This window comes from Hypomesus transpacificus, unplaced genomic scaffold, assembly GCF_021917145.1.
Source record: "Hypomesus transpacificus isolate Combined female unplaced genomic scaffold, fHypTra1 scaffold_42, whole genome shotgun sequence".
Lineage (NCBI taxonomy): Eukaryota > Metazoa > Chordata > Actinopteri > Osmeriformes > Osmeridae > Hypomesus > Hypomesus transpacificus.
The window spans coordinates 607,908-634,625 of NW_025813938.1; the positions used below are offsets into that span (position 1 = coordinate 607,908).

At 44.7% G+C, this 26,718-nt stretch overlaps 1 protein-coding gene across 2 annotated transcripts in view; it reads right to left on the bottom strand.

Moving 5' to 3' along the window:
• The window catches only part of arid3c (AT rich interactive domain 3C (BRIGHT-like)), a 61,244-nt gene extending 41,351 nt beyond the window's left edge, over positions 1-19,893 (bottom strand). Inside the window, exons 1-3 of one of the 2 annotated variants that reach the window (XM_047016832.1) lie at positions 16,509-19,893; positions 15,369-16,055; positions 6,982-7,065 (exon numbers count right to left, since the gene is read on the bottom strand). In XM_047016832.1, coding sequence (XP_046872788.1) covers positions 6,982-7,065; positions 15,369-16,055; positions 16,509-16,544 — 807 coding nt within the window. In that variant the 5' untranslated portion in view covers positions 16,545-19,893. The remainder of the gene's footprint in view (positions 1-6,981; positions 7,066-15,368; positions 16,056-16,508) is intronic. The other variant, XM_047016833.1, reaches the window with a different exon arrangement.
• Positions 19,894-26,718: the final 6,825 nt, after the last annotated feature.

The window sequence follows — 26,718 nt, forward strand, 5'->3', positions numbered from 1 at the left end:
TACAATACCATGACAAATCAAACTGAAATTCTTACTGCCTCAAATAAAAGGAAAGATATTTGCTCATCAACGGCTCAAAGCATTGAATTATTGAACACGAAAACTGGCGTATCACTGTCTCAAGGTGAGGCTAACCACCAGAGCAACAGCAGTGTCAGTGTGGACTAGGATTAGCACAGCACCCCAGCGCTGTGGGCAAGCTGATAAGCTGCCATCAGCATATGGACAACAGCAAGGTCTAGTATCAAACCACACCACGAGACGCCTCAGCTCTCATCCTCACTTGCCTCTCATTTCCTAACATAGGGTTACTTAATGGAATCATCTACGCTCATGTTCAGGACATGGGGGGGGGGGGGGGGGAATGCAAGCCACCAGCCCTGCATAGTAATCTGGAGACCTCATATGATCACTAATCTAATCTGCTGTTTTAACGCCTTGATCCCCCAGTGATCTGTGACCAAGTACGGAAGCCAGGATGTGTCGGCCCCACGCTATTGGGCAGGGGCCGTAAGTAGGTCAAAGGTGGCTGGCTTGTGCTCATGCCAAACAGAAACAAAGTGTCAGCAAACCTATGTTAGATTTCACAGAAGTGGGCGTGGATCAAACAGGATCACATTACATACGACCACATTCTTAAAGCTGCAGTGTGCCGTTTAAAGAGATTGTGTATATATATATATATATAGGGGGGGAGACTAACAGAAAATGTGTTGTAAAACGTATTGTTAGCATGAGGAATGGCCACCACATTTTTGGAGGCTGCAAGAGTTGCTTACAACTTTTTAAAACTTACAGTCAGAAACAAACATCTTTATCCGAAGACCATGTACATTTTAGCCTGTAGAGTACTTCCTGTACAATTACCTAATTTTGTATAATTATAAATGTTTCAGGGTTATGAATTGAAAACCTTTCAATATATCAGCAAAATCATAAAAAAAAGATCTTGTTAGCTTCCTTGCTTTGAGTTCAGTACTTTGCAGAAGCTGATACACCTTAGTTTTGAGGTGTTCACCAGCTTTGCTCACCTTAATGTGGGCATGTCTCTAATCTTCCCTACAGATTCTATCAAATTCAAACAGGAAACTGAGGGATGACCTGCAATCTTCAGCAGGCCTTTCACCTGATGTTCGATGGGGTTCAAATTTAGGTTTCGGCCGAGCCGCACAAGTACGTTCACATACGTGTTCTCCAGCCTTGCTTGCGTTGTTTTGACTGTGTGCTCTGAGTAATTTCTGAAAGGTGAATCTTCGCCCCTGTCGGAGGGGGAGAGCAGAGTTTCTTTGAGGATCTCTATATGTGGTTCCATTCATCATCCCTCAAGGCTGCCCAGGTGTCCTCTGGACTGAGCTCCTGCCGTTTAAACCAGCCACTTACATTTCTACAATCTTTACCTCTTATTTACATTCGTACATGTTATCCATAGAGTTCCAGTAGGTTTGTTTTCAAATGTGGGTGGGACAACGTTTTTTAACAACTAAGAATGTGGCTGTTAAATATGATTTTCTTAATAAAAAGTGTGTGTGTGTGGGGGGGAAGGGGACACACACACAGATTTGCAGTTTTCAGAAAGTGGCCTACACACCCGTCTCAGATATTCAGTGCTGTTTGGCCGGCCGCAGCAGACTGGGATCTGACAGGCATTCAGGAGGGGTTTCTGTTGGGCCACTAATGTTCTGATTGATGCAGAGAAGGATGTCCTTCTGGAAGCTTCTCTCATCTGCTTTGATGCAGAGAAGGTTGTCCTTCTGGAAGCTTCTGTCATCTGCAGAGCAGAAGTGTAGCTTTGTATTAAATTACTGTTTGTCTTTCAGACCAAGGCTTCCCTGGTTCCTTAGTTTGTCAGAACGACTCTATGGAGAGAGGATGTGTGTCCGTCTGAACCTCATTTCACAATGATCCTTCTATTTCATACGCTTTAGAAATGTGTTAGAATCTTTCATAGAGCTGTGCATCAACACAAGTCTTTCCTTAAGGTCAACAAAGATTGTCGCAGACTTTGTTCCCTAAGCTTGGTTTTTGGTATGGCTGTCTTTCTAAGTCATGTCCAGTTAGTTAACACGTGGATTCTGATACCGAAACATCCCTTTATCATTTAGGGGCTCAGTCTCGCCTCTCCAGCTCCTGTTTGACTCCCTCACAAATTATATAGGCCTCTTCTGGCTTCTTTCCAAAGAGGTCAATATTGATTTTTCATCCCACCATGTGAGTGAGTCTAAATCCCCCCCAGCAGAACATTCTATATTGAGACATTTGTCAGAGCCGTTGATGGGCCATGGATGAAATTGGTAAAGAAAACATATCCATTACCTTGTCAAAGTTGTATTTAACATCATTACTTCTTATTCAAGGGGATAAGGGGATAATGCCATCCACTGATGGAAGATTGGCTTCATCTAAGAGGCACAATAAATGATGATTGTCCAGATCTAGTTCAGCCACACTATTATTTTTAAGATGTACAGGGGATAGACAGAGAAGAGTAAATCAAGTGTGGTTGTGTTGCGTCTGGGGAAAAAACATGAAGAAATGTAACTTTAGTTCCTGATTCCCTCTCTGATGTGGTTCAAATCAGGATCGAGTTATTTCCCGAAGGTGCCCCCACCAGCTGCTCATAAATTAAACCTTCTCACAGTAGGAAACCTCCCTTTATTTGTGCAGTGTGTTTTCCAAGCATTCTCACCGTGAAAAAGAAAGAAAGGAAATCCTACAGTTTCCTTTTTAACACCATGGGATCCATATAGCGCATTAGGAGTTAAATCTCATTTGTGTTGATTTCCACTACACTTCAAAGTACATTTACTCATCGCTACACAGACGGACAAGGGCAGAGCGGTGAGCTTTGAGAGGATTTCTATTTATTACAGTTGAAATTAACACGGATATGAGTTTTAATGATCTTAATCAACCAGGGTCCTCCGTCTCCCCCCTCTCTCTCTCTTCAAACAGACAGTACTTGTATGTAGGTGTTCATAGCATGTCCAGACAAAGTACCTGGGCCCGCTGAAGGCAGGCAATTTCCGTCGGCAAATAAGGTTTGGAATTCCAGTGGGATCTTGTCATAAACAAAAGGACATACTGATGCATCATATCATGTGCAGGAAGGCTGTGGTGTTCACAGGGATGGTTCACTATCCAATGGAATAAAAAAACAAAAAGGAGGCAGGAAATGCCTTGACCAACACCGGGGGAAGTTGGTATTGTGTTGGTATTGTGTTGCTAAAGCAACACACAGCCCTGCTGTTTGGTGAGGAAGGGTGTCCGCTCTGATATGTTCTTTTAGAATAATTTCTGAAGATCTGAAAGAGGTTTTAGTTCTTTTGCTACGTTTCAGATTGATGCATAGGTGACCTCTCCATGGAATATGATTGATTCTATCTCTAAAAGCGAACAGGGTTGACAAATACAATAAAACGATTTAACTTTTCCAATTATTGGCTACTATGTTTGTGTGTACCAACAGACATATTGTGGTGCTATTTTTTTTCCTTCAGCCCACATGAACTAAAGTATTATTTGAAATCATTGCTCTGTGAAGGTCAGTGACCACCATTGTTGTGACTGTTGGAATATAATGACACAGGGAATGTCTTAGCTTCTCATTCCAACATTTTTATCAGAGTTGTGTGACATCCATCTACTGTACTAGTCACAGAAAGTGAGATATTTGAAGCGGATAATCCTGTGGAGTGCACAGTGGTGATCTATCCCTTCTATTATTGATGGAAAAGCAGGAATTTAAACCTACCACAGAAGAAGAAATGTCTAACTTGTTTTCTAATCTAGAGAGGAAATGCTATGGGCCTATACAAGGCCTGATCGCTCTTACTATCAAAAGTATAGGGCCCCGGTGGCTCACTGAATAAGAGTAGACTGAGGCTTTGTCACAGCAGGGTTTGAATCTGGCCTGGGCACTTTGCTGCATGTCTTCCTCTCTCTCTCTCTCTCTCTCTCTCTCTCTGTCTCTCTCTCTCTCTGTCTCTCTCTCTCTCTCTCTCTCTCTGTTTCTCTCCCTCCCTCTCCCTCCCTGCCTTTCCTGTCACACTAAACTTCAATACTGTCCAGTATAGCATAACAAATATGTCAGTGAAAAGGTGTGCTGTGAGTGTGTGTCTTGTGGAGCGAGGCCAGCGTGATGCACTCCTAATCTCTCTCAATGTCTCCATCTTGACAACAGGCAAGATCAATTACCAAGCAATTCCATCACTGTCAGTCAGCATATGAGTCATTTTTTTTGTCTTCAACCTCCTGATTCCTGTATGTGTTGATCTGCTGATCAGACTTTTTTTCAAGAGTTGATTAAAGTGGTCAGACCAGTCTGAGGAGGAACAAAGCCCTTCTCAAACACTCTTGTTGATCACGCTGACGTGATGACAGGATGGATGAAGCAAAGCATGATGCCTTCTGACTGTCTTAGTTTGATCACTCGTGTGGGTGTGTGTGTGTGTGTGTGTGGGTGTGTGTGTGTGGGTGTGGGTGTGGGTGTGTGCCTGAAGGGGGTCGCAAAATAATCACGTTCAACTATGAGCAAAAACAAATCCAACACGTTAAGCATTAAATTATCATGACAAGGTATAATAATCTATGTTGACTGTTTGTGTGTATGCCTACCATAAAATAAAATTAAAACTTGCCATTAAATCTAGCCATACAACAAAACAATGACAACACCAGCTGCAAAAAAAAAGAAAAAAAGTTAACTTGTGGTGTTTTCATTTGGAATACCTCGTATTTCCCATCTGACTGTATAAGTCATCCTGACTGCCGTGGGAGGACTGACTGTACACAGGAAGTGCTAAGTCAAAGACCTCGCTCTGGAAACCAACACACCACTGTTTTACCTATTCATTACCAGGCTGCTCATCCACAAGCAGATCCTCACATGTAAGGCAGCTAAACCGTTTACCATGTGACTTTTTCAGGCCCTGTCTCACGCTTGACACATGACAACAAGTTTGATGGAAGTAGTTTTGGGATGACAGGGGGGGGGGGGGGGGGGCTTGCTGAAGACCCTGGAGGGGGAGGGGTGGAGGGATAGGGGTTAGAGGGGTGGAGGGGGAGGGGTTAGAGGGGTGGAGGGATAGGGGTGGAGAGTTGGAGGGGTAGAGGTCAGAGGGGTTAGATGGGTGGAGGGATAGGGGTTAGAGGGGTGGAGGGGGAGGGGTGGAGGGATAGGGGTTAGAGGGGTGGAGGGGTAGGGGTTAGAGGGGTGGAGGGGTAGAGGTCAGAGGGGTTAGAGGGGTGGAGGGATAGGGGTTAGAGGGGTGGAGGGGTTAGAGGGGTGGAGGGGGAGGGGTTAGAGGGGTGGAGGGATAGGGGTTAGAGGGGTGGAGGGGTTAGAGGGGTGGAGGGGGAGGGGTTAGAGGGGTGGAGGGGTGGAGGGATAGGGGTTGGAGGGGTGGAGGTTAGAGGGGTGGAGTGGTAGGGGTAGGGGTTAGAGGGGTGGAGGGGTAGGGGTTAGAGGGGTGGAGGGGGAGGGGTGGAGGGATAGGGGTTAGAGGGGTGGAGGGGTAGGGTTAGAGGGGTGGAGGGGTAGGGTTAGAGGGGTGGAGGGGTAGGGGTGAAGGGGGAGGGGTGGAGGGATAGGAGTTAGAGGGGTGGAGGTTAGAGGGGTGGAGGGGTAGGGGTTAGAGGGGTGGAGGGATAGGGGTTAGAGGGGTGGAGGGGGAGGGGTGGAGGGATAGGGGTTAGAGGGGTGGAGTTTAGAGGGGTTAGAGGGGTGGAGGGGGAGGGGTTGGAGGGGTGGAGGGGGAGGGGTTGGAGGGGGAGGGGTTAGAGGGGTGGAGGGGGAGGGGTTAGAGAGGGGGAGGGGTGGAGGGATGGGGTTAGAGGGGTGGAGGGGGAGGGTGGAGGGATGGGGTTAGAGGGGTGGAGGGGGAGGGGTTAGAGAGGGGGAGGGGTGGAGGGATAGGGTTAGAGGGGTAGAGGTGTAGGGGGTGGAGGGGTAGGGATGGAGGGATAGGGTTAGAGAGGTGGAGGGGTAGGGGGTTGGTCTCTGTCTTCTCTCCAGGTGTGGTTTTTTGTGGAAAGGTGAGGAATGTCCCTTCACAGGGTGATGGAAGTCTGGGACTGATGGAAAGTGGGACTCTGATGAGTCTGTCGAGCATTAGAAGAAGCCCTCTGGTTTCACACTGCAGCGTGGGGACCGGGGATCATTTTGATACCATTTCAATGTTTAGTGTCATATTTATCATGGACAGTGATGCCGATGATCATTTCAAATGTGTATGTTTCATTTCACATGAGGAATGAGAAAAGAATGAATTCTTGTGAATCCAGAAGAAGGCCTCTGTGTTAAAGGCCTATATGTTATGTACTGTAAGGCAAGTGTTACAGCAAAAAGAAACAGCAGTTCTGTTAATAATGACAGTATATGTGAACAGCATATAACGTATGTATCTACAATACAATGCTTTGCATTTAAAATCCAAATACATATTAATACATTAACAGGTTGTATCCTTAGATGGACCAAATAAGAGTCTGAACTATTTTGACTGAGTTAGTGAATTAAAATTATAAATCTTCCACGCAAAAATAAGGATAGCAAAATATTAAAGAAGCATTAACTTACTCTATTACAATGCCAGTATATTTATTTAACTCTGTCAACATTCAGTAAGAACACAAACAACCTAACTTAACGCTTTTCAATTTGTGCCATCCTCATGGAACCACACACTTACACTGAACTCTATCATGGATTGCACTTGATGATTAGATTGGACAGGATTGGGATAGCTCTCCTGTCAGGCTCTCTCTAGCCCATCACCCAGGAGTGGACGGTCTTTCTCAGGCCCCACTAGCCAACACACAAGCCTCTCCATGGAAACATGACCCGCCAGTTAGCTATGATTAGTCCCCCCGGTCACACCATCTAAAGGGGGCGGGGCGTCAGGCAGCAGGAGACAGGAGCAGGAGATTGGGTGGGAGGGGAGGGGTTAAAGGTCAAGCTAGATAAGGGGCGGGATTACTGACCTCCTGGATCAGAGATGAAGAGCCACCAGCGATGCCGGCACTTGAGACTCCCAGCTTCCTGTCTGTGGCGCTGCCTCTTCCTGACTGAACACATGTCAGAGGACACAGGTGACAATCTCTTCTGGGGCAACACAGGAAACCCTCAACATGGCAGCTGACAGTTCAAGCAAATATTAGAGACATTTGTTTCAGTTACGACAGCTGACTTAACTGGACAAAAGAAAAAGTTACAAGTGATTATTCTGTGGGGGGAAGGTGTCTCAGTGTGCGTTGTGGAAACAGGGATACACAGGGTGGGGAGGGAGATGAGAATAACAAACACAACATCATCCTTCAACATGACAGTACTGTCACAGGTGGGACTAGAAAGTCAAACAATAAATCTGCATCACACACCACAGTGCCCCCCGACAGGGAGCTGAACATACTAAGTCAAAGTAAAGACAACATGGGCTATTTCATGCAAATGACATGCAAAAGGTGATCATGCTAGTTGGCTTCACATAAAGAAAGATTATAACAGGCAAGGGGTGTGAATTGCTCTGCATCCAATGAGCTACAAGGAATTTGCATCACAACGCCAAAAGATTTGCTCTGTCTGTCTCACTGTCTATCTGTCTGTCTCACTGTCTCTCTGTCTGTATCTACCCCCACCTCTCTAGTCCTGTATATAGTATCTCTCAACTTCCTGAATCTTTTCTGACCTCCATCCTCACATTTGCTCTCTCTGTCTCTCTGTCTCTGTCTCTGTCTCTGTCTCTGTCTCTGTCTCTCTCTCTCTCTCTCTCTGTCTCTGTCTCTCTCTCTGTCTCTGTCTCTGTCTCTCTCTCTCTCTCTGTCTCTGTCTCTGTCTCTGTCTCTCTCTCTGTCTCTGTCTCTGTCTCTGTCTCTGTCTCTGTCTCTGTCTCTGTCTCTGTCTCTGTCTCTCTCTCTCTCTCTCTCTCTGTCTCTCTCTCTGTCTCTGTCTCTGTCTCTGTCTCTGTCTCTGTCTCTCTCTCTCTCTCTCTCTCTCTCTCTCTGTCTCTGTCTCTGTCTCTGTCTCTGTCTCTGTCTCTGTCTCTCTCTCTCTCTCTCTCTCTCTCTCTGTCTCTGTCTCTCTCTCTGTCTCTGTCTCTCTCTCTGTCTCTGTCTCTGTCTCTGTCTCTGTCTCTCTCTCTCTCTGTCTCTGTCTCTGTCTCTGTCTCTGTCTCTCTCTCTCTGTCTCTGTCTCTGTCTCTGTCTCTCTCTCTGTCTCTCTCTCTCTCTCTGTCTCTGTCTCTGTCTCTGTCTCTGTCTCTGTCTCTGTCTCTCCAGCTTGTAGCTCTGTCCCTTTTCTCCAGTCTCTACGCCACACTTCATCCCAGATCAGACACAGCCGGCTCAGAATATCCCCTCAGTCTCACATCAGGAGTCATCAGGTGTGTTAAGAGAGGGGGAGGGGATAATGGTGTACGACTGGTACAATAGACACACACATGAGTACATGAGGGACATACACATACAGAAGAATGGCTGTAGTTCATGTTCTTCTGATCACGCTTGATTTGAATGTCTGTAAGCTGCTATGGAGACACTGTGAGATCACTGAAGACTGTCTCCGCACGCATGCACGGCCACACACACACACCCACACCCATCGCATTCATTCATTCATGAGTGTGTCAGCCCTTCACCAGTTCACCCTGTCACCATAGTGTCAGCCCTTCACCAGTTCACCCTGTCACCATAGTGTCAGCCCTTCACCAGTTCACCCTGTCACCATAGTGTGTCAGCCCTTCACCAGTTCACCCTGTCACCATAGTGTCAGCCCTTCACCAGTTCACCCTGTCACCATAGTGTCAGCCCTTCACCAGTTCACCCTGTCCCCATAGCCCTCCCTACACCTCTCAGGTCAAGTTTCAAGACCGCTCAGGTTTCCAGTGAACACTGACCCCAGCCCCCCCTGCACCTTTCCATCCTCCAAATGAGATATTCATTAACCAGGACGCCTGCCGAGCCTGAAATCCCCCCGCCCAGACACCACCCACCTCCTCGATTGCTGGGGAGCAACAAGCATAGCTAGCCGAGCTGCCCTTGTAGACAGCTACCCACACAGAGCCCACCAATCACAGACAGGGATTGGGGGAGGGGAGGGTTGATTGCAAAACACTATCAGCATGGCAGGGTGGGGGAGATTACCTGGTTTATTGACAGACTACGCAACCTGGGTTAATCCCAGAACAGGAACATCTAGCGCTGAGCCGAGGTGCTTTAAGACGGCGTGGTGACGGCCCACGGCGCCTCAGCGCCAGCGTAGCACCCGTCCACTCCTTCCCCCTACTGAATGTTGACACGTGGAGCCATCTGCTACCAGCCTGACATGTGCCTGCTGCCCCACACCTCTGCTGCCCCACAGCTCTGCTGCCCCGCACCTCTGCTGCCCCACAGCCTCTGCTGCCCCACAGCCTCTGTTGCCCCACAGCCTCTGCTGCCCCACAGCCTCTGCTGCCCCACAGCCTCTGTTGCCCCACAGCCTCTGCTGCCCCACAGCCTCTGCTGCCCCACAGCCTCTGTTGCCCCACAGCCTCTGCTGCCCCACAGCCTCTGCTGCCCCACAGCCTCTGCTGCACCACAGCCTCTGCTGCCCCACAGCCTCTGCTGCCCCACAGCCTCTGCTGCCCGCCGGAGATAGGCTGAAGGGTGTTCAGACACTACAGGGTGAAGATAAATCCTGTTTTTTCTGTTTGGCTGGAGAATGCAAAGTGTGACTGAAACTTGAGTTTGGGAGTCGAAATAAATCTTTAGTGGATGTGTGAGCCGCTGGGTAGTGTGTTTGAGGCTGACAGGTTTGTGCAGTACTGGATGTGTCTTGAAGAATAGTGATTTTATTTGTGTCACTTTAACACTCCAATACACAAGAGACCCTGACAGACACTGCACTTCCTGTCAATCATTACTCAATATCGTTAGAGCACCCAGGCGGATCATGGAAATGTCCCGTGTGCCGCCTGAACAGTTTAGACTACATTGGGGAGGGGGAGGGTTCAAATTACGGGGGGGGGGTTGACGCCCCTAATTAAGACTTGGACCTTCCCCAAAAGAGGTCAACACAACAGGTTGGGGGGGTTGATACATTTATATATCGTTCTTACCTGTAATCGTAAATATTACTTTACGCCCTGGAGAAGAAGTTGGCCCCCCCGATTGGGGGAACACATGCATCAAAGGGCCTGGATTCTAACCCAGGCTGTTTGTCTGTGGACAGAAGGGGATCGTCACACAGGACCTTCTCCCAGGTGAGACAGGCTCAGTATGGTGACTGATCTCTATGGAACAAGGCCTGCATGCCTAGCAATGCAGACGAGTTCTCTGTAGTGTATTTCCATCTCTGTCACATAACTACGTTTGTGGAACCCTCCCGTGACGTGCGATTTACCCTTCAGACCTACCGACCCTGACTGCTGCGTCTATGCAGGGGAGAGGACAGACCCAGCTCACACCAACCAGCGCCAGCTACGCTAATCTAGCTAGCTACGCTAATCTAGCTAGCAACCTCCTCTCCACCCCTGAGGGCCCACTAGGAGCCCCTGGGTAACGACCTGAAACATTTCACACAATTCCCCATAACAGCTCCGGCGTGGGTGCATCCATACAGAGGGTGAGTGTAGCTACTGGCTGTGGTCTTAGTGGCCTTGCCTCTGTGCTGCAGCCGCTTGTGAGCCAGCAGTGGGAGGGCAGCAGGAGAAGTGACATTGTGAGCCTCTGTTTGCAGAGCGCTCGGCTCTCGTAAACAATGCGGGGCTTTTGCAAGCAGCTGCAGAAATTCCAGGCTTGTGTGATTAAATTGTAACACCCACATTGAGCAGGGGAGGGGGGGGTGTTTAAACAAGTTGGGCCTGCTCTTCTGTTTTAATGAAAAGAGAGAGAGAGAGAGGCCATTTGCAGACAACACAACCACACTTCAGACTCACACTGTGTTTAGTTTGTGCTTTTATTTTTGCTAACGTGTGTTGTGAGCGGAGAAAGAGAGAATTCCCTGCATGTCTTCACTAGCGCTGCCACTGAGGTGAAGGATGAGTATGGGCACATTTCATGTTAGTCCACACACACACACGTTCCCCCCCTCATACACACACACACACGTTCCCCCCCTCACACACACATACACCTTGTTACTTCTCCACCCTGAAGCTCTTCTCTCCGACTCCCCCGGCGACGGAGCCGTTGATAAGAGAAGCGCAGCTGTCAGATACTGACATGGTGGGAACCCTGTCTCCAGGGGGCGGGGGGGAAAGGGACCCCACAAGGAAGTAGGACACTACAGCAGCATTGTGAGGGAAGGGGAGTAACAGAGGTGAGGGGGGGGGGGTAACAGAGGTAAGGGGTGGGGGGAAGGAGTAACAGAGGTGAGGGGGGGGGGGGAGGAACAGAGGTAAGGGGTGGGGGGGGGGGAGTAACAGAGGTGAGGGGTGTGGGGGAGTAACAGAGGTGAGGGGTGGGGGGGGAGGAACAGAGGTTAGGGGTGGGAGGGTAGGTTGGTGCATGGAGAAATCAAGCTCTTTGCCAGATGGAGAATTTCACTTGCATGCATATGTTTGAACTTCACAGGGGACAGGGCATGCTGAGGCCTTATTGGATTTCCAGCCTCTCTGTCCAGTGCTGCCTGCGTCACCGGGGGAGGGAGGGAGAGGGAGAGGTGAGGAGAGAGAGAGGGAGGGAGGGATGGATTTGGGAGGGAAAAAAGAGAAAAGGTATTCCTGTTGTTGACATAGGAGTTCCAGCGTTAGCATGTGTCTCTTTCAAAGCTTCCCCCGGTTTTATGTGCACATCAGGGGGTGTGTGTAGTGTGTGTGTGTGTTTGTGTGTATAGAAAGGGTGAGTGTTATTTGAGACAGAGATGGTCGGATAGCTGGAAACAGCAGTCCTCTTCAGTCCCAAACAATTTGCAACTGATGTTTCTGTGTGTCTAAAACAAATCTCTTCTCAGCTGCTAATAATACAAGTTTCTGTTGGGAGTCTCCTTAATGTAAGGGACTAGTACCTGATAAGATACCAACAGCTGGAGGGGATGTGAGTGTGTGTGTGTGAGGGTGTGTGTGTGAGGGTGTGTGTGAGGGTGTGTGAGGTCTGTGAATGTAGGCTTGGCTACCATGCTGTGTTTATTTGAGCTCCAGCAAATGAAAACGTTGACCACTACTACTACTCTGTTTGGCCTTCCTGTAGGTAATCTGTAGCGTCTGTCTTCCTTTCTGTGATTTCACAATTGCCTCATTTCCTCCTTTTCACTGTTGTTTTCCTTCTCTCTCGGGCCCCTCCAGATTAAATTAGGTCACTTGTGTTAAGTTAGAGTCCGAACCCTACGACTGCCTGGATCTCTGGTGGTGGGATGTTCCTACAGCAGACACTATCTCCAGGACATTCCCTCCTGCTCTCTTTTTCTGTGACAGATACTCGTGTTTTGGAAAAGAGGAGTGGAGCAGCAGGACCCGAGTCTTTGAGAGTGAAAACATACACCAGTAGCTGTAACCCCCACTCCTCTCTCTCTGTCTCTCTTCCTCTCTCGTCCCCTCCCCCACTCGCTCCAGTTGCCCAGTAAAGGAAAGGCCGTAGTAAAAAGACACCCTGTGAGTTTTGCTTTTTATACAGTAGTTGGAAAAACCAGGTTTAGGCAGACAGCAGGGGTTTTGACTGGGCTTTAGCCAGTGGACACTCCAGAGCATGGTTACTGTACAGCTAATCATGGTCATCATGTTAACCACAATGTTCATTTGGTGTTGCATGTCCTCAATGATGCTCATAATTCCCTTATTGTGTCTTTCTCCATATGCCAGTTGTGGATTAATTACTGTTATATTCCCCTTTATTGAAAGGTGGTTATTTGGTTAGAAAATTCAGTGTATATTGTACAGCTGTCCTTTATCAACACTGGGTCAACAACATGCAGTGGCCTTCAAAGAGACATCAGCAGGTCTGAAGCAATTTATGCTACCAGATACATAATATAAAAGAAGTGCTTTGTGACCTGACTCATTCTCCAGCTGTTGTGTATCTGTCAGTGTGTGTGTGTGTGTGTGTGTGTGTGTGTGTGTGTGTGTGTGTGTGTGTGTGTGTGACTGTGTGTGTTTGACTGCATGTGTGTGTGGGTGACAGAGTGTGTGTGACTGTGTTTTATTTTTTTTGGAGAGAGAGAAAACGGCTGGGCGGTAAGAGCACGCGATTATGTTTCCGTTTCGTAATTGTTTGGCTGCGAGCCGACAAACTCCCACACTTACACACTTACACACTTACACACTCACAGACTCCCTGCCAGAGAGGAAGATCCCAGTGTGTTTGTGAGAGAGCCAGACTGGAACTCCACCAGATCCTGTATCCTGCCATTCCTGAGCTGCGGCCAAAACTCCACGCAACTTTGCATTTTTTTTTTTTTTTTTTTTGCTCTCCCCGTCGTGTCAGCACTGCCTCAAGTCTGCCTGCCTCAGGTCTGCCTGCCTCAGGTCTGCCTCAGGTCTGCCTGCCTCAGGTCTGCCTGCCTCAGGCCTGCCTCAGGTCTGCCTCAGGTCTGCCTGCCTCAGGTCTGCCTGCCTCAGGTCTGACTGCGGCCGCTCATGGCCTGAGAGCAGCAGGATAACTCACACACACCAGAAGGACTTCTAGAACAAACTGTTTATGTTTGGCTGTATATATTATTGTTTGTTCACATCCAAACCTCATCCTCATCCTCATCCCCCCAGATCATCCAGATCATCCTGACCCTCCCAACGATGCACTTACTGCCTTTAAATGTGCTTGTGTTGTGTGGCTGTGAACATGGCCCGCTCTGCCGGCTCCACTCTGTCTGCCAAGCAGCCTTAAGCATCCTTTTATTGTCCTCTGACCACTACACTCAAACTACACACAAATGACCCTACAGTCAGGAACCAGTCAGAGGAATTTTTGCAACTGTGCACAGAGCTAAAAACGAGATTTTACACAGCAGGTAAATTGAGGAGAATGTTTGTCTCTAAATGAAAGGCCTTTCAGTGTGACTGTAACAAAACATCTTGTAACATATATATTAAAAAATGTGAGTTCTCTCCGTGTTAAATAACACAAAACATATAGATTGTTGTACAGTATTTTACAAATAGTGTACATCAACAGTAAAATCATAATTTTACTGTGCGATACAATGTCCATAAATCCGTCAAAAAAGAAACACTCATGCAAATATCCCAAACGTGTTCCAAAAACACCTTGAACTGAACATTCTATGCACACAGAAGTCAAATGAAGACATTATTTTTCCACAACCTGATCCCCTGCTTATCCCTCTATGAAGACTATTTCTGTTCTGCCTGCCTCAATTGCATTTACATGCATTGGGTTACTTAAATGCATGCACTAATGCACTCCCTAATGTACACATCACATCTGGGGATGTCTCTAAACGATCTGTCATAAATAAAGGATGACGTCTCCATCCATGTATACACACAAACACTCAGGAGGTATAGATCTGCCTTCACTTTGGAATCTCTAGTCTAGTAGAATAATCCAATACTGCATGTCATTGTGTGTATGAATATTTGGATGGCAGTAGTTATGAATAGGCCATTGAAGATAACTGCTAGCATCTAATACTACGGTCTACACAATACACAACTTCTTGATTACAATATACAATCTAATCTATTTCACAAAAATTGTTCTTGATTATCTGTCTCTTCAACGGTTTTGTGTAACTAATTGACACACTTGGTTGAAACGATCTGAAGGTGTAAAGTCTCAAATCCTGTTTTCAACCATATTGGTTAATAAGGAAGGTACACAACTGTACCATGACACGACTCAGTCCAGACACGTCTGAACTGTCCTGCTCCAACAACACAGAGCCTCATCTGTACAAGCAGTAAATCAGACCTGTATCGACTCTAATAAGCTTGAACTGAGAACTTCCATATGAATACAACATTATGTTGACTCTTTGTGGACTCGTATCTGTTTTTGTTTTAAGTTACAGAAATCTTAAATTGTTACTATATACATTTAACGTTAGAAAGCATTAATTAAACCGGTAAAAGATATAAACTGAAGCTTCAAACTTTCAGATGGTGTCATCTATGGATTAGTAGTGCATCGTGAAAACTAAGAACTATTATGATCATGTAACGCTCATAGGTTTCCTAAAAGACTCAACACATGGACAAGTATGTGGTATCTCAGCTTGCAGTCTATTGTGTACATGATAATAGCACAGTGATCACTTCCACTGCAAGATACTCACTATTCAGTGAGTTTCTAATACTTTGCTTTTTTAAAAATATATTATTATTGGGGGTTTCAATTTCACAGCTTAAAAGCGGCGTATAGGTTGTTATCGCGAGATAAGTCGTTTTAGTAGGGCTAGTACTACAGATACATCCATCAGATACAAACAAATGCCACCTTACTTGTTTGAATTGCTCCTCGTACGTCCACTCGTGGTGCTGAGATTGTGCTTGCGATGCCAATCCCCCAGGTGACCCGGACTGCCGGGGCACCGGGAAGGACGGCGGGGCTCGGGGCAGCAGATGCGCAGCGGTGCTCTGTGGAGAGTGTCCCGCGCCGGGATGCATTGGGTGGCGGGGCTGATAGTGGCTCAAAGCCCCCTCCATGTCCTCATCCTCGTCCTCATCATCTAGGACCCCCTCGTTTTCCATGTCATCTCCCTCGATGTCCCGGTGGTTATCGTCGATGCCTCTGGTGCCTTCTTCATCGTCCATGTCTGAGTCGTCAGCTCGCTCAGAATGCCTGCGGGCGTCCAGGTGCGGGAGAGCGAGCTGCCGCTCGGTGGTGCTCATCCCCGAAGAAGAGTTCGCGACGAACGCGCCACGAACTGCTGCCTGGTAGTGGCGGAAGGCAAGGGCTTGTTGGTGTATCTGCGACTCGACCATGGAACGGATATCTTTCTCTTTCTCTGCTTGTCGAAGCTTCTCTTCCAGCGCCAGCCGTGCCGCCTGTTGTCGCTGAAGGTTTTCCATGACCGCCTCGAGCTTCATGCCGCCGCTGGTCTGATGGGCCTGGGATCCGGAGAAGGGACTGTGTGTTGAGGCAGAGGAGACGAGGAGCGGAATGTTGCTCGCGGAGAACGCAGCTTGCTTTAAAGTAGAGATGGAGTGGGGTGCAAGAAAAGCATAAAACTGTTAAAACAACGTTTTACAAACTTTTACAAACTTGTTGCTAATGTAAGAGCGAAACACATGGACAAGACTGACGTGATTATTGTCAGCACCAACATTTAGTCCGTCAGATTGTGAGCAAATACGTAGCTTTTATCCCTTAAAAGTCAGGTCAAAAGCGCTCAGGATAGAAGGACTCTAACTGCACGCGAATTACCGTAACAATATCGTAAAGGTGGTGTAATAGAGCGCCACGTTTTCCAATTTATTCCGTGCGCTAAAGCACAATATTATCTTACACTTAAAATGTTAGAACATGTGGAAGGTATGTAAGTGTAATTTTACAAAATGAGCCAAAGTGAGCAAAAACATTATACAGGCATATAGAATCATAATGGCAATCGACACGACCACATAACATGATATACTCACCAAAGCAGATTTAGTAGCAATACTGTTATCAACCATGCTTTTCCTGTCAGATGAATCTAAATATCAAAACAGTTCAAAACTATGTCCTCTTTATGTCAGGGAGAATTCCTGATTCAACATCGAGGTGTGCGTCTTGATTTAAAAGAAATAACCCGTTGAAAATGTATTCGCTGCGAGTCTTGAAGCCCCGAAGCTTTTGGCAACAAGTGGCAACTGTAGACAGAATGACCTCTTTAGGCGAGAGATCAGCCCTTGTGCTACCATTTGCTAACAACACGTCAATGGAATGGTAAATATGGAGGGCAGGGTCGACTGACAGCCAAGGTTTCCGTTGCCACAATTTCTAAAACATTAAGGGTCTATTTCTCAAATTGTAGAATTTAATTTATTGCAGTTAATGTTTACCGAATTGCTTTATAGCCAAGCTAAATCCCTCCAGGTGATGCTACAATTGCTCCTGTGACTGCTGCATAGAAAGCTAGCTGATACACGCTAGTCTAGGTTAATTGACAATAGGTTTAAATATAAACTTAATGTTAATGATTATGAAGATTATTGAATAGCTAGGCACTTGTTATGTTAAATTAGCAAATTGCGCCTTCGGGTCTTCGCCCGTAAATCGAGCCTAGTAAACATATCCTATGTGTTAATATTAAGTTACAAAAAACTGTAACGACAATTGTATATTCTCATAGTCAATTATAAGTTAATTGATGTAAAAAGCGCTTTCTGTTCAGATCTCTTGTTAATATCGGATAGCTTCATTAATTCAAGTTCCAGGTCAGAAGGAAATTGTATTTTAAGCGTTGTCGCCCATACTTTCATGATCACTTTATACAGACCAAACTGGTAGTCCTTGAAATGAGCTAGCCACATAGATTAAAACAGTGTCATTTAATAATGTGTACACCTGCATACAGTAAGAGGCCTGGCACTATGATCTTGAGGTTTGACGCCATGGCATTTAATAATTCTTAATGTCATATAAAAAGAAGAATGTGTTGGAAATGTAGTTGAGATGATGATGCCTGTTTCAGTTACTCTATTTAATTCTTCATGGGCACTGGTACATTTAGATTCATTACTCCCATTGTGACCTCATCTGACAGAGAAACCTGAGACATCTTGTTAGTAAGGTGCATGCTGGACAGGAGGGAAAGAAGAGATGCTTTCTTTGTGCCGAACGATGCACAAAGACACAACATTTTTGTTATTATACTGATGTTGTAGGTGTATTTCTTAAGGCAGAAACTCGCCGTATGGCAACAAAAGAAAAATTAAGAACAGTCATTTCTTGTAAATAACCAACCATTTAAGTAATAACCAAAGGGTCAAACATGAAGTGAATCCAAGGCTAGCTTGTGATGAACTCATAAAATGCAGTGTATACAGATCCCTTGGTAAACTTTTGTTCTCACCTTTTTAAAAGATAAATTGTGTGACATCATAAAATGGTTCTTAAACTCAGGTCCTACAGGGACAACATGAAAACGAACCAAGCTATGAATTGTATCGTTCTTTTTATACATTTACACTTGTGCACTTCTCTTTGTCTCTTTTGCAATATTAGACCATAATTAATGTAAATTAATGAATTGAATACTTCTCCTAGTGTTGAAGGAGCAAACTGTACAGTGCATTTCAAAATTCAGCTTTAAGACAGATGTAATTTTTTAAATGTACAGTACATTTAGTTTCCAAATCCTTTCAATTTATTTTGAAAAACCACCAGAGACTCCAACAAAATAGCCTTTTAACTTATAAAATTACCCCCTTAGTGGATGGGATGACATGGTGAACTGTAGATATATATCTTGACATCTGTGGGGTGTATAATGTCTATAAACCCTGCAATTACCCGTATTTACCATAATGACTCCACAATTAAAGCTTCAATCCTTATATGATTTGGGAACAAATTGATAATCATCAAAAAAAGGGGTTTGGTAACCAGCCTCTGCTCAAGAGGGGAAAGATATCTTGGTTGTTCATGAGCTCGAGTTTGTTTTTTGAAAACGTTTTGTGTTATTTGTTGCTGTTTTGACTGGGGGACACTAAAGTGGGCTGGAGGCAGAATTATGTCACAAAGCGTTGACATGTTTTACATTTAGCAGACCCTTTTATCCAATGCGAGACACAGCACGATCACTGTGGACGCTGTGTGTAATTAGAAGTTAGACAAATGAACTTCCAGTTAGAATCTTTTCTCTGCCTCTACCCAGCTCTCTACTAAACCATGTCATCTTAACTCTGGCAGGGCCTTTGCACTGATCAGGGAAATAACTCTACAAATGTATGTGTGATAAAACAGCCAAAGGCTAAAACAAGATATCTTTCAATGTACGGTACATAAATCATGGGAATATTACAGTTTTGTAACCAAAAAGCTTGAGTTTTGAAATGTATCACAAGGCCAGATTATGCCAGTGAGAACAGTCTCTTAGTGAGCATTGTGATTTAGTTGTGAAACCTGAACAACCATAAGCTGTCAGTCTGGTGACCATTACAGGATTTTGCACACAGCTCAAACCTATTCTGTGACTAATTTATAATTGAGAAAAACAACAGCTATAAATACCATGCAATGCCATGTTTTGAGCTATGGTTACTCCCCCCCAAACACACACAATTTAAGGAGTATTCACCTTTGTGTCACGTGTTAGGGCAAGCAATTCCATTAAGTTATTAGTATCCAGTGAAGCTCGTTGAGCGGTCTATCGTAAATATGATGTCTCTAGCAAACTCACGTGGCCCAGAGACAGAAGCTGTAATCTCCCTGATACTGACCTGACCCATGACATTCTCGCTGCTATTTTGAAGCTACGCCCTAAAGTAGACCTGTATTACTAGTCTAAATTCATAATCATGCTCAACAAAGTGCTAGTAGGACTACAACTGAAGGAAGAATTGTGCTTTTTTTATATCAAAGGTTTTAACCTATGTCTGATTGATGTGTCCACATGTGTATGTATATGTGCAGCTGTCTGCTTCTTCTGGAAGTGCTGCATGAACTTCTGATTTCTGATGAACTGCACAATGTTGTACTTGGTAGTTTTTATAAGCAGTATCGGGTGTTGATCATGAGAGCCACAGGCTGGATGGCTCTCCCTCCAGAGAACCTGGTTAGAAACACAGCGTGTTGAAGCCTTGAGTGGGCGGCTCTACATATACATCGCTACATACAGGGTTATGGGTTTATACAGCCGTAGAGATAATAACAGATATATATGATGCTGAACTGGACCTCAGTGTTTTCTGTTCATGAGGAATCTTTGAGGTACGACTAAAGTTAGGAAGCCTGCATAGCAAATCCAGAGGAATTGTTTAAGTCAATCATTTTGTATACATACTCTTTTCATTTTTGTCCAATGTGTTTGCTGGTATTTGATTGTATCTGCGCAAATGTGTGAAACAAACATTTACATTTTGATTTCATAAACACACACATAACTGACAAGTGATAAGCTTTTTATTTACACTATCTTTGTCTCCCAACTTCATCCCAGAACCTTCCAGATACATCTCGCATACTTGACTTTATGGGTGGTCCTCCGCTTTGGGAGTTCGCTAATAGCTTACACGTCTTTTGTTGAGGGATCTACAGCCGTGGGGTTTACAGTGAAACAGCGCGACCTACTGGTCAGTTTGACCACTTCATCAGATTTGGGATTTTAAAGCTCTTTGTAGGGTAACAACTGCGTTTCAGCTCAATTAAAATAAATAATAGGCAACTTAAACAAAAAAAAAGGTTGTTGCGACAACCTCACACACATCAATTAGAAACTGCTGAAAACTGTTTTTCTTTTCTCCTTTGCGGGATGAAGAAAATACAGTAGTTTCACAAACACAACAACCCCATTTGGAAATGTCCATTCTGTGTTGAGCACAACCCGCAAACCACACTAGAAAATTCTATAACTATTAATGACAGTATTCATTAATAGTAAACTGCAACCATCGCACTTTTTCATCAATGTGTATGTATGAATAGGATGTGGGGTGCTTTTGTTTCCAGACAAAAAGTCAGTGATTGTGTACAGAGCAATTCAACTTCAAAACTGTTGTCATAGGACAAATAATGTTAAGTGTGACCTGAAGGCCCATACAACAACTATATAACTCATAAACTCAATAAAGTGACTCAACCTGACTTTTACCCTCGAGGGTAAGTTATTTGTACAACGGCACATCGTGGAACGTGTTTGTAATCGTGACACACAGCATCACTTCTGTAAACAGGCCAAGGCCTACTATGGCATTGAGTCAACTGTGGGTCTATATCCGGCTGTGATTTGTATGCATTAGAACTCAACTTTGCTTACACAGACAGAAGGATCTTGCTGTTGAAAGGCAAGTAGAAAGTTAAAAAATGAATCATACAGCATGGCAAGGCAAAGCACAAGGCAAAGCACAACACATCTGTTATGGTCCAGTGAAAATCTGGATTCCATCGTGTTTAATTCGATGTATTTATTTTTAACTTGAAGTGATCGATGGGATTCTACAAATATGACAATATGTCCAGTTCTCATTATCTTTATTTGATACTCGTGCATATTAGCCGTTCGTTAGGTGAATGGATTTATTGGAAGAGAACACCGAGGCATCAGGAGCAGCAGATGGGACCGTCAGCCAATCAGGAGCAGTAGATGGGACCGTCAACCAATCAGGAGCAGCAGATGGGACCGTCAGCCAATCAGGAGCAGCAGGTGGACCGTCAGCCAATCAGGGGCAGCAGATGGGACTGTCAGCCAATCAGGAGCAGCAGATGGGACCATCAGCCAATCAGGTGCAGCAGATGGGTCAGCCAATCAGGAGCAGCAATATTGATCACCCGCATAGAAATGGTAACATGTTAACAAATAGATTGTCCAACAGACTTTTATAGCTTTTGAGTGACACAGGCATGGTGTTTTCACAGTGTTTTCATATTGTGTGTGTGTGTGTGTTTGCGTGTGTGTGTTTGTATGTGTGTGTGTGTGTATGCAAAACATATCATGGATCTATTACAGGGTGACTTTGTTCATCTTTGGTGGTTGTGTCTGCATGTTGCTCTGTGTAAGATGATGCACAACAGCTACAGTATCTGTGTCTGCTCACGTTTTTTTTCCAGAATAATCTTGACATGACCATCAAAGGCCTGAAGTCTAATTAGATCTTGGAATGTGAAGGGCATTATCTGGATGTCCATGTCTCTTCATTCACTAATTTTCAAAACAAAACGGTGGACTAAGTCTTTATTTGCCTGTTCATAATCTACCAAAATAGCCACAAAACCCCAGTCAGGCAACTGTAAACTGTTGTGAAAATACAATCAAATAAATCAAGTCACCGTGAGACAGGAAACAGTTTTCATAGCTTCCTGATCATTTTCTCATAGTTTTTTTTTTTTTTTTACAACAAACATGCATTCCTTCGGGTTGATCCCCCTGATACAACATGCCGATAACCCTTAAATAAGCTCGTTAGCGGCGTATAACAGAGTGGCCGCTATGGGGACAGATGCCCACCCAGCGTGTTTCAGTTGAGGGAATATTGACTTCGGACACAACATCAGTGCAGTTTAACCCACAGCAGCATCCATGGTTAACCTCCAGGGACTCCGTGCAGAATCAATTCTCACACTACTGTCACACGCTGACCTCTTCCTCTGCTAATGATGACAAACTAATTAGTTGAGAGGGGTCATCTCTTCCATAATACATTCAGGTCTATTCTTTGTTGAGAAGCATATTGTGTAATTTAATTAATTTTGTGTGTTTATTTCATTTATTGGAGGAATTCATTCGGACTGACCTCTGCATTCGTCTTGTCATACAGCACTATCTCACTCTCTTCCCTGCCTTTCAACTGTAGATCCTGTCTTGCTGTTTATGTGCTGCATGTTACCTTGTGAGTATGAGAATGTGAATAGATAATGAAAAGGTCTGGTTATTTATGTGTATTTGTATTTTACATTTCTTTATTCTTATGTCTTGTGCTATTATTTTATACCACATGGATTATTGCTAATTTGAGGTACCTGTGACATTATTACACTACAGAAATAACTATACCAGAATGTCACATTCTTACTGTTATTTGCATAAGAGTTTGGTGAAAAAATCGAGCTGCTGCTGGATGTTATTTCAACAGATTACCAACAGGTGGCAGTAGAGGAATATAAATGCCTTTTCACTTTGTTTTATTATCTGAGAAACCATATTTAAGTCTAATCGTTGGTGATACTCAGGCTACACATTAATCATAATTCTTATTGAAACAATCATTGATGAATTATGCACATAATACCTCTCTACTGAATTTGACATAAATTGAGGATTTACTAATACAATGCTTCCACTGTTTGACTTGGGTGTTTCATTCCCGTAGAGATGATTCCCTCATACTTTGTCATTTGAAGGGAAATGAAACTGGACATCCTGCAGTCTCTCCCTCCCTCCACTGTGCCCATCCATCAGACAGTGACTCATGTTCTCTCCCTCTCACCCTCCAACAGCCAGTAATGAGCTCTATCAAATCAACTTGGCAACAAGACGTAGTCCTTGTTAGTCCAAGCGCATTCCCACAATGCATCTGGGCCACACTAATTAGGTAATGGGGCTGTGATAGGCTGTGACTCGCCTTGTCATTTATCTGCAGTTTCTTAAGGGTAATGGACACTTTGTAATTGGCTTTCTGTTCTCCTCATTAATCATTGAGAGTGCTGCTCAGTCATAGTCTTTCAGCACACACCCTGTCCATGGAAACCCTGATAGTCTTTCAGCTGTGATCTCACACTTGAGTCTGGAACAGTTCATGTTGAAGCCTGCATTCAACGCAATTCACGGTCGCTTAATGTAAATCACATACTGTAATCACCATAGGTGCTGTGTGAGTCATGCTATACAGACTATAGCATGGACATGCGTCCCAACCAATAAGTATTTTAAGAAAGGATTACTTTTTAGTTTGACATGTTTTGTATTGGATTTTAAACTGTGTATACAACTGATTTGAGCTGCAGTAAGGTATTAGCTTCTTGTAACATTTCTGCCAGTGAGACTTGACTAACCCTAATTAGATTTTGCTACCTCTTAAAAGATTGAAACATAAACCCTACAAAAAGGTTTCCTAACGTGTTTTTGTTGGTCTGAAACGACAGTAGTAGTTCTTCTAGCAGCCACCTTACATCATGCTCTCTCTCACTGAGGCACAGGGATGTTTGCTCAGTGGAAATTGCCTAAGTGACAGAACGTTTACATAACAACTTCTTACAAATGACACCCACTGACTTCGTTATCCAGATTTGCGAGAGTGGAGAGAGGAGTTTTATCTTAATTGCTGTTTGTACGTTTCCTGGCCTTTCTCTCTTTTGCGTGCATGTGATAACAAGGTTTACAAATATGATTAGGATGTGATACTGTATGAACTGTTTGTAGTCACCCGTGAGGTCAACATTGTGTCAGATCAATTCCACCAAGACTATCAGGGGGGTGACTGGGTAATCTGTATCTAAGCAGTCTTTCTGGACTGTGTGAGATGGGCCCAGAGCCCTCTATAGGTCACACAGCCAAGAAGCAGGGTATGGAGGATGGGGTTCTATAGGTTAGTGCCTGTATGAGCTTGATCCTAAATAGAGAGCCACCGTCCTCTTCCTTGTAAGTGCTGCTGATGAAATCATTAAGCCTTATCTCTAGGTCTTGTCTTTAGGCCTTGTCTTTAGGCCTGGTCTTTAGGCCTGTACTTTAGGCCTGGTCTTTAGACCTGGTCTTTAGACCTGTTCTTTAGACTTGTCTTTAGGCCTGGTCTTTAGACCTGGTCTTTAGGCCTGGTCTTTAGGCCTTGTCTTTAGACCTGGTCTTTAGGCCTGGTCTTTAGGCCTGGTCTTTAGGCCTGGTCTTTAGACCTGGTCTTTAGGCCTGGTCTTTAGGCCTGGTCTTTAGGCCTGGTCTTTAGACCTGGTCTTTAGGCCTGGTCTTTAGACCTCTGGTCTTTAGACGCCTGGTCTTTAGACCTGGTCTTTAGACGCCTGGTCTTTAGACGCCTGGTCTTTAGGCCTGGTCTTTAGGCCTGGTCTTTAGGCCTGGTCTTTAGACCTGGTCTTTAGGCCTGGTCTTTAGGCCTGGTCTTTAGGCCTGGTCTTTAGGCCTGTTCTTTAGACCTGGTCTTTAGGCCTGGTCTTTAGGCCTCTGGTCTTTAGGCCTGGTCTTTAGGCCTGGTCTTTAGGCCTGGTCTTTAGGCCTGTTCTTTAGGCCTCTGGTCTTTAGGCCTGGTCTTTAGGCCTGGTCTTTAGGCCTCTGGTCTTTAGGCCTGGTCTTTAGACCTGGTCTTTAGGCCTGGTCTTTAGGCCTGTTCTTTAGACCTGGTCTCGTCAGGGACCAACTCCACCGGTTCCTGTGACGGCTGTGTGGAGGCCTGTGCCAGGAGCTAGAAGCCGCGAGGACATTAAGCGAGTACACAAAGCATTAATACAAAACACACCCCTGGCGTTCCTGACAGATGGCCTCAATTACAGGAGCGGCTGTCATAAACCCAGAGCCAATATTACATTAACAAACAGAATTATACAGCACACACTGTCTCAGCAGGCCAGCAGCCAGGAGACTAGTCCTGAACTAGACCCAGGCATGTCACGTTTGGGTGGATTTGTCGCTGTGAAAGTGATCTGACGTTAGAGTTTAAAACACAGTCCCCCGGAGAGTCACACACCTAACTACGCCAAACGTAAAAACGAAAGAGTAAATTAAGCTGAATGACCCGGATTGAGAAATATCTTCAAATTGCACCAGTTTTTGTAATTTTGGAGTGCCAAGTGCCGAGCATTACATCAACGGCCCTTATTCATGGTTTTTAATAATGTAATGGTTTCAGGTGCAATCTGAGACTGCTAGAGAATGTTAGCCTGTGTATCAATGAATAGAAGTGGCAGAAAAGCAAGTGGCCAATTTCAAGTGACGTGGATGACAAGTTGTTATTCAACTGGAGACATTTAAGTGAGGCTTGTTTAAGCAGGCGTTGCCGTTATAAATAACTTTCCGTAAGTTTCCCGTTCTTCCAGCACGACTAATCAGATCTGAGTTCCTTCAACAATTTCTCTCGACCAATCTGACACGTTGTCCAAATGCGTCACTCAGACTCAATTGATTTCAGGTTATTGGCAAGTGCGAATTATTATTTGTCCCGGGTCAAATAACTTCAAATAGCCTACTCTGGGTGTCTGCTGCCAGTTCAATGCAGTTTAAGTACCTCCGTTTGTAGGTACAATTGATCCTTCATGCAGATGCGACCCAACAAGAACAACGTAAGTTTTAAACTATCTAACGACAACTTGAAGAAAGTCTATTGTGTGACTACGTAACCATACGGTGTATTTGTGTGTCTGCACCGCTCACCTCCGCCAGATGGCGCTCCGCTAAGCCTGTTCTGAACGCAGTATAGCCTTGTGCGGCACTGGATTTATTCATTCGGTTCATTTCGGTACTCAGTAAATACAGCACTTAAAATGGCATAACCTTAAATATGTTATTTGTCAGGAAAAAGTATGCAATCAGTGTATACAGTTTTCTGTGGTATTGGGCTGACATTAACTTTGCTCATATCAGGTAGTCTAACTCAATATGTCTGAAACTTTTTAAGGATGAAAGACAATGATTTCTCTTTATTGTGAATGCTAGACTGTGATTAGTTTGTAAAATAAAATCTATGAAGTATTGCAAAAAACCCACTCGCGTTTTATATGAGGCAGCCTATAGATGGACTGCCGTTGTCTAACTGGATTTATTCATTCGGTTCATTTCGGTACTCAGTAAATACAGCACTTAAAATGGCATAACCTTAAATATGTTATTTGTCAGGAAAAAGTATGCAATCAGTGTATACAGTTTTCTGTGGTATTGGGCTGACATTAACTTTGCTCATATCAGGTAGTCTAACTCAATATGTCTGAAACTTTTTAAGGATGAAAGACAATGATTTCTCTTTATTGTGAATGCTAGACTGTGATTAGTTTGTAAAATAAAATCTATGAAGTATTGCAAAAAACCCACTCGCGTTTTATATGAGGCAGCCTATAGATGGACTGCCGTTGTCTAACTGTGAAAAGCCTTATTGCAGTGCAGTGGGCGAAGCACAATTCCTGACTTTGTCTTTTAAAACAGACATGTCGCTTTAAGAAGGAGGTGGGCTGTAGTCAGATGACGCAGGAATAATAATGAAAAGATGCTTCAAA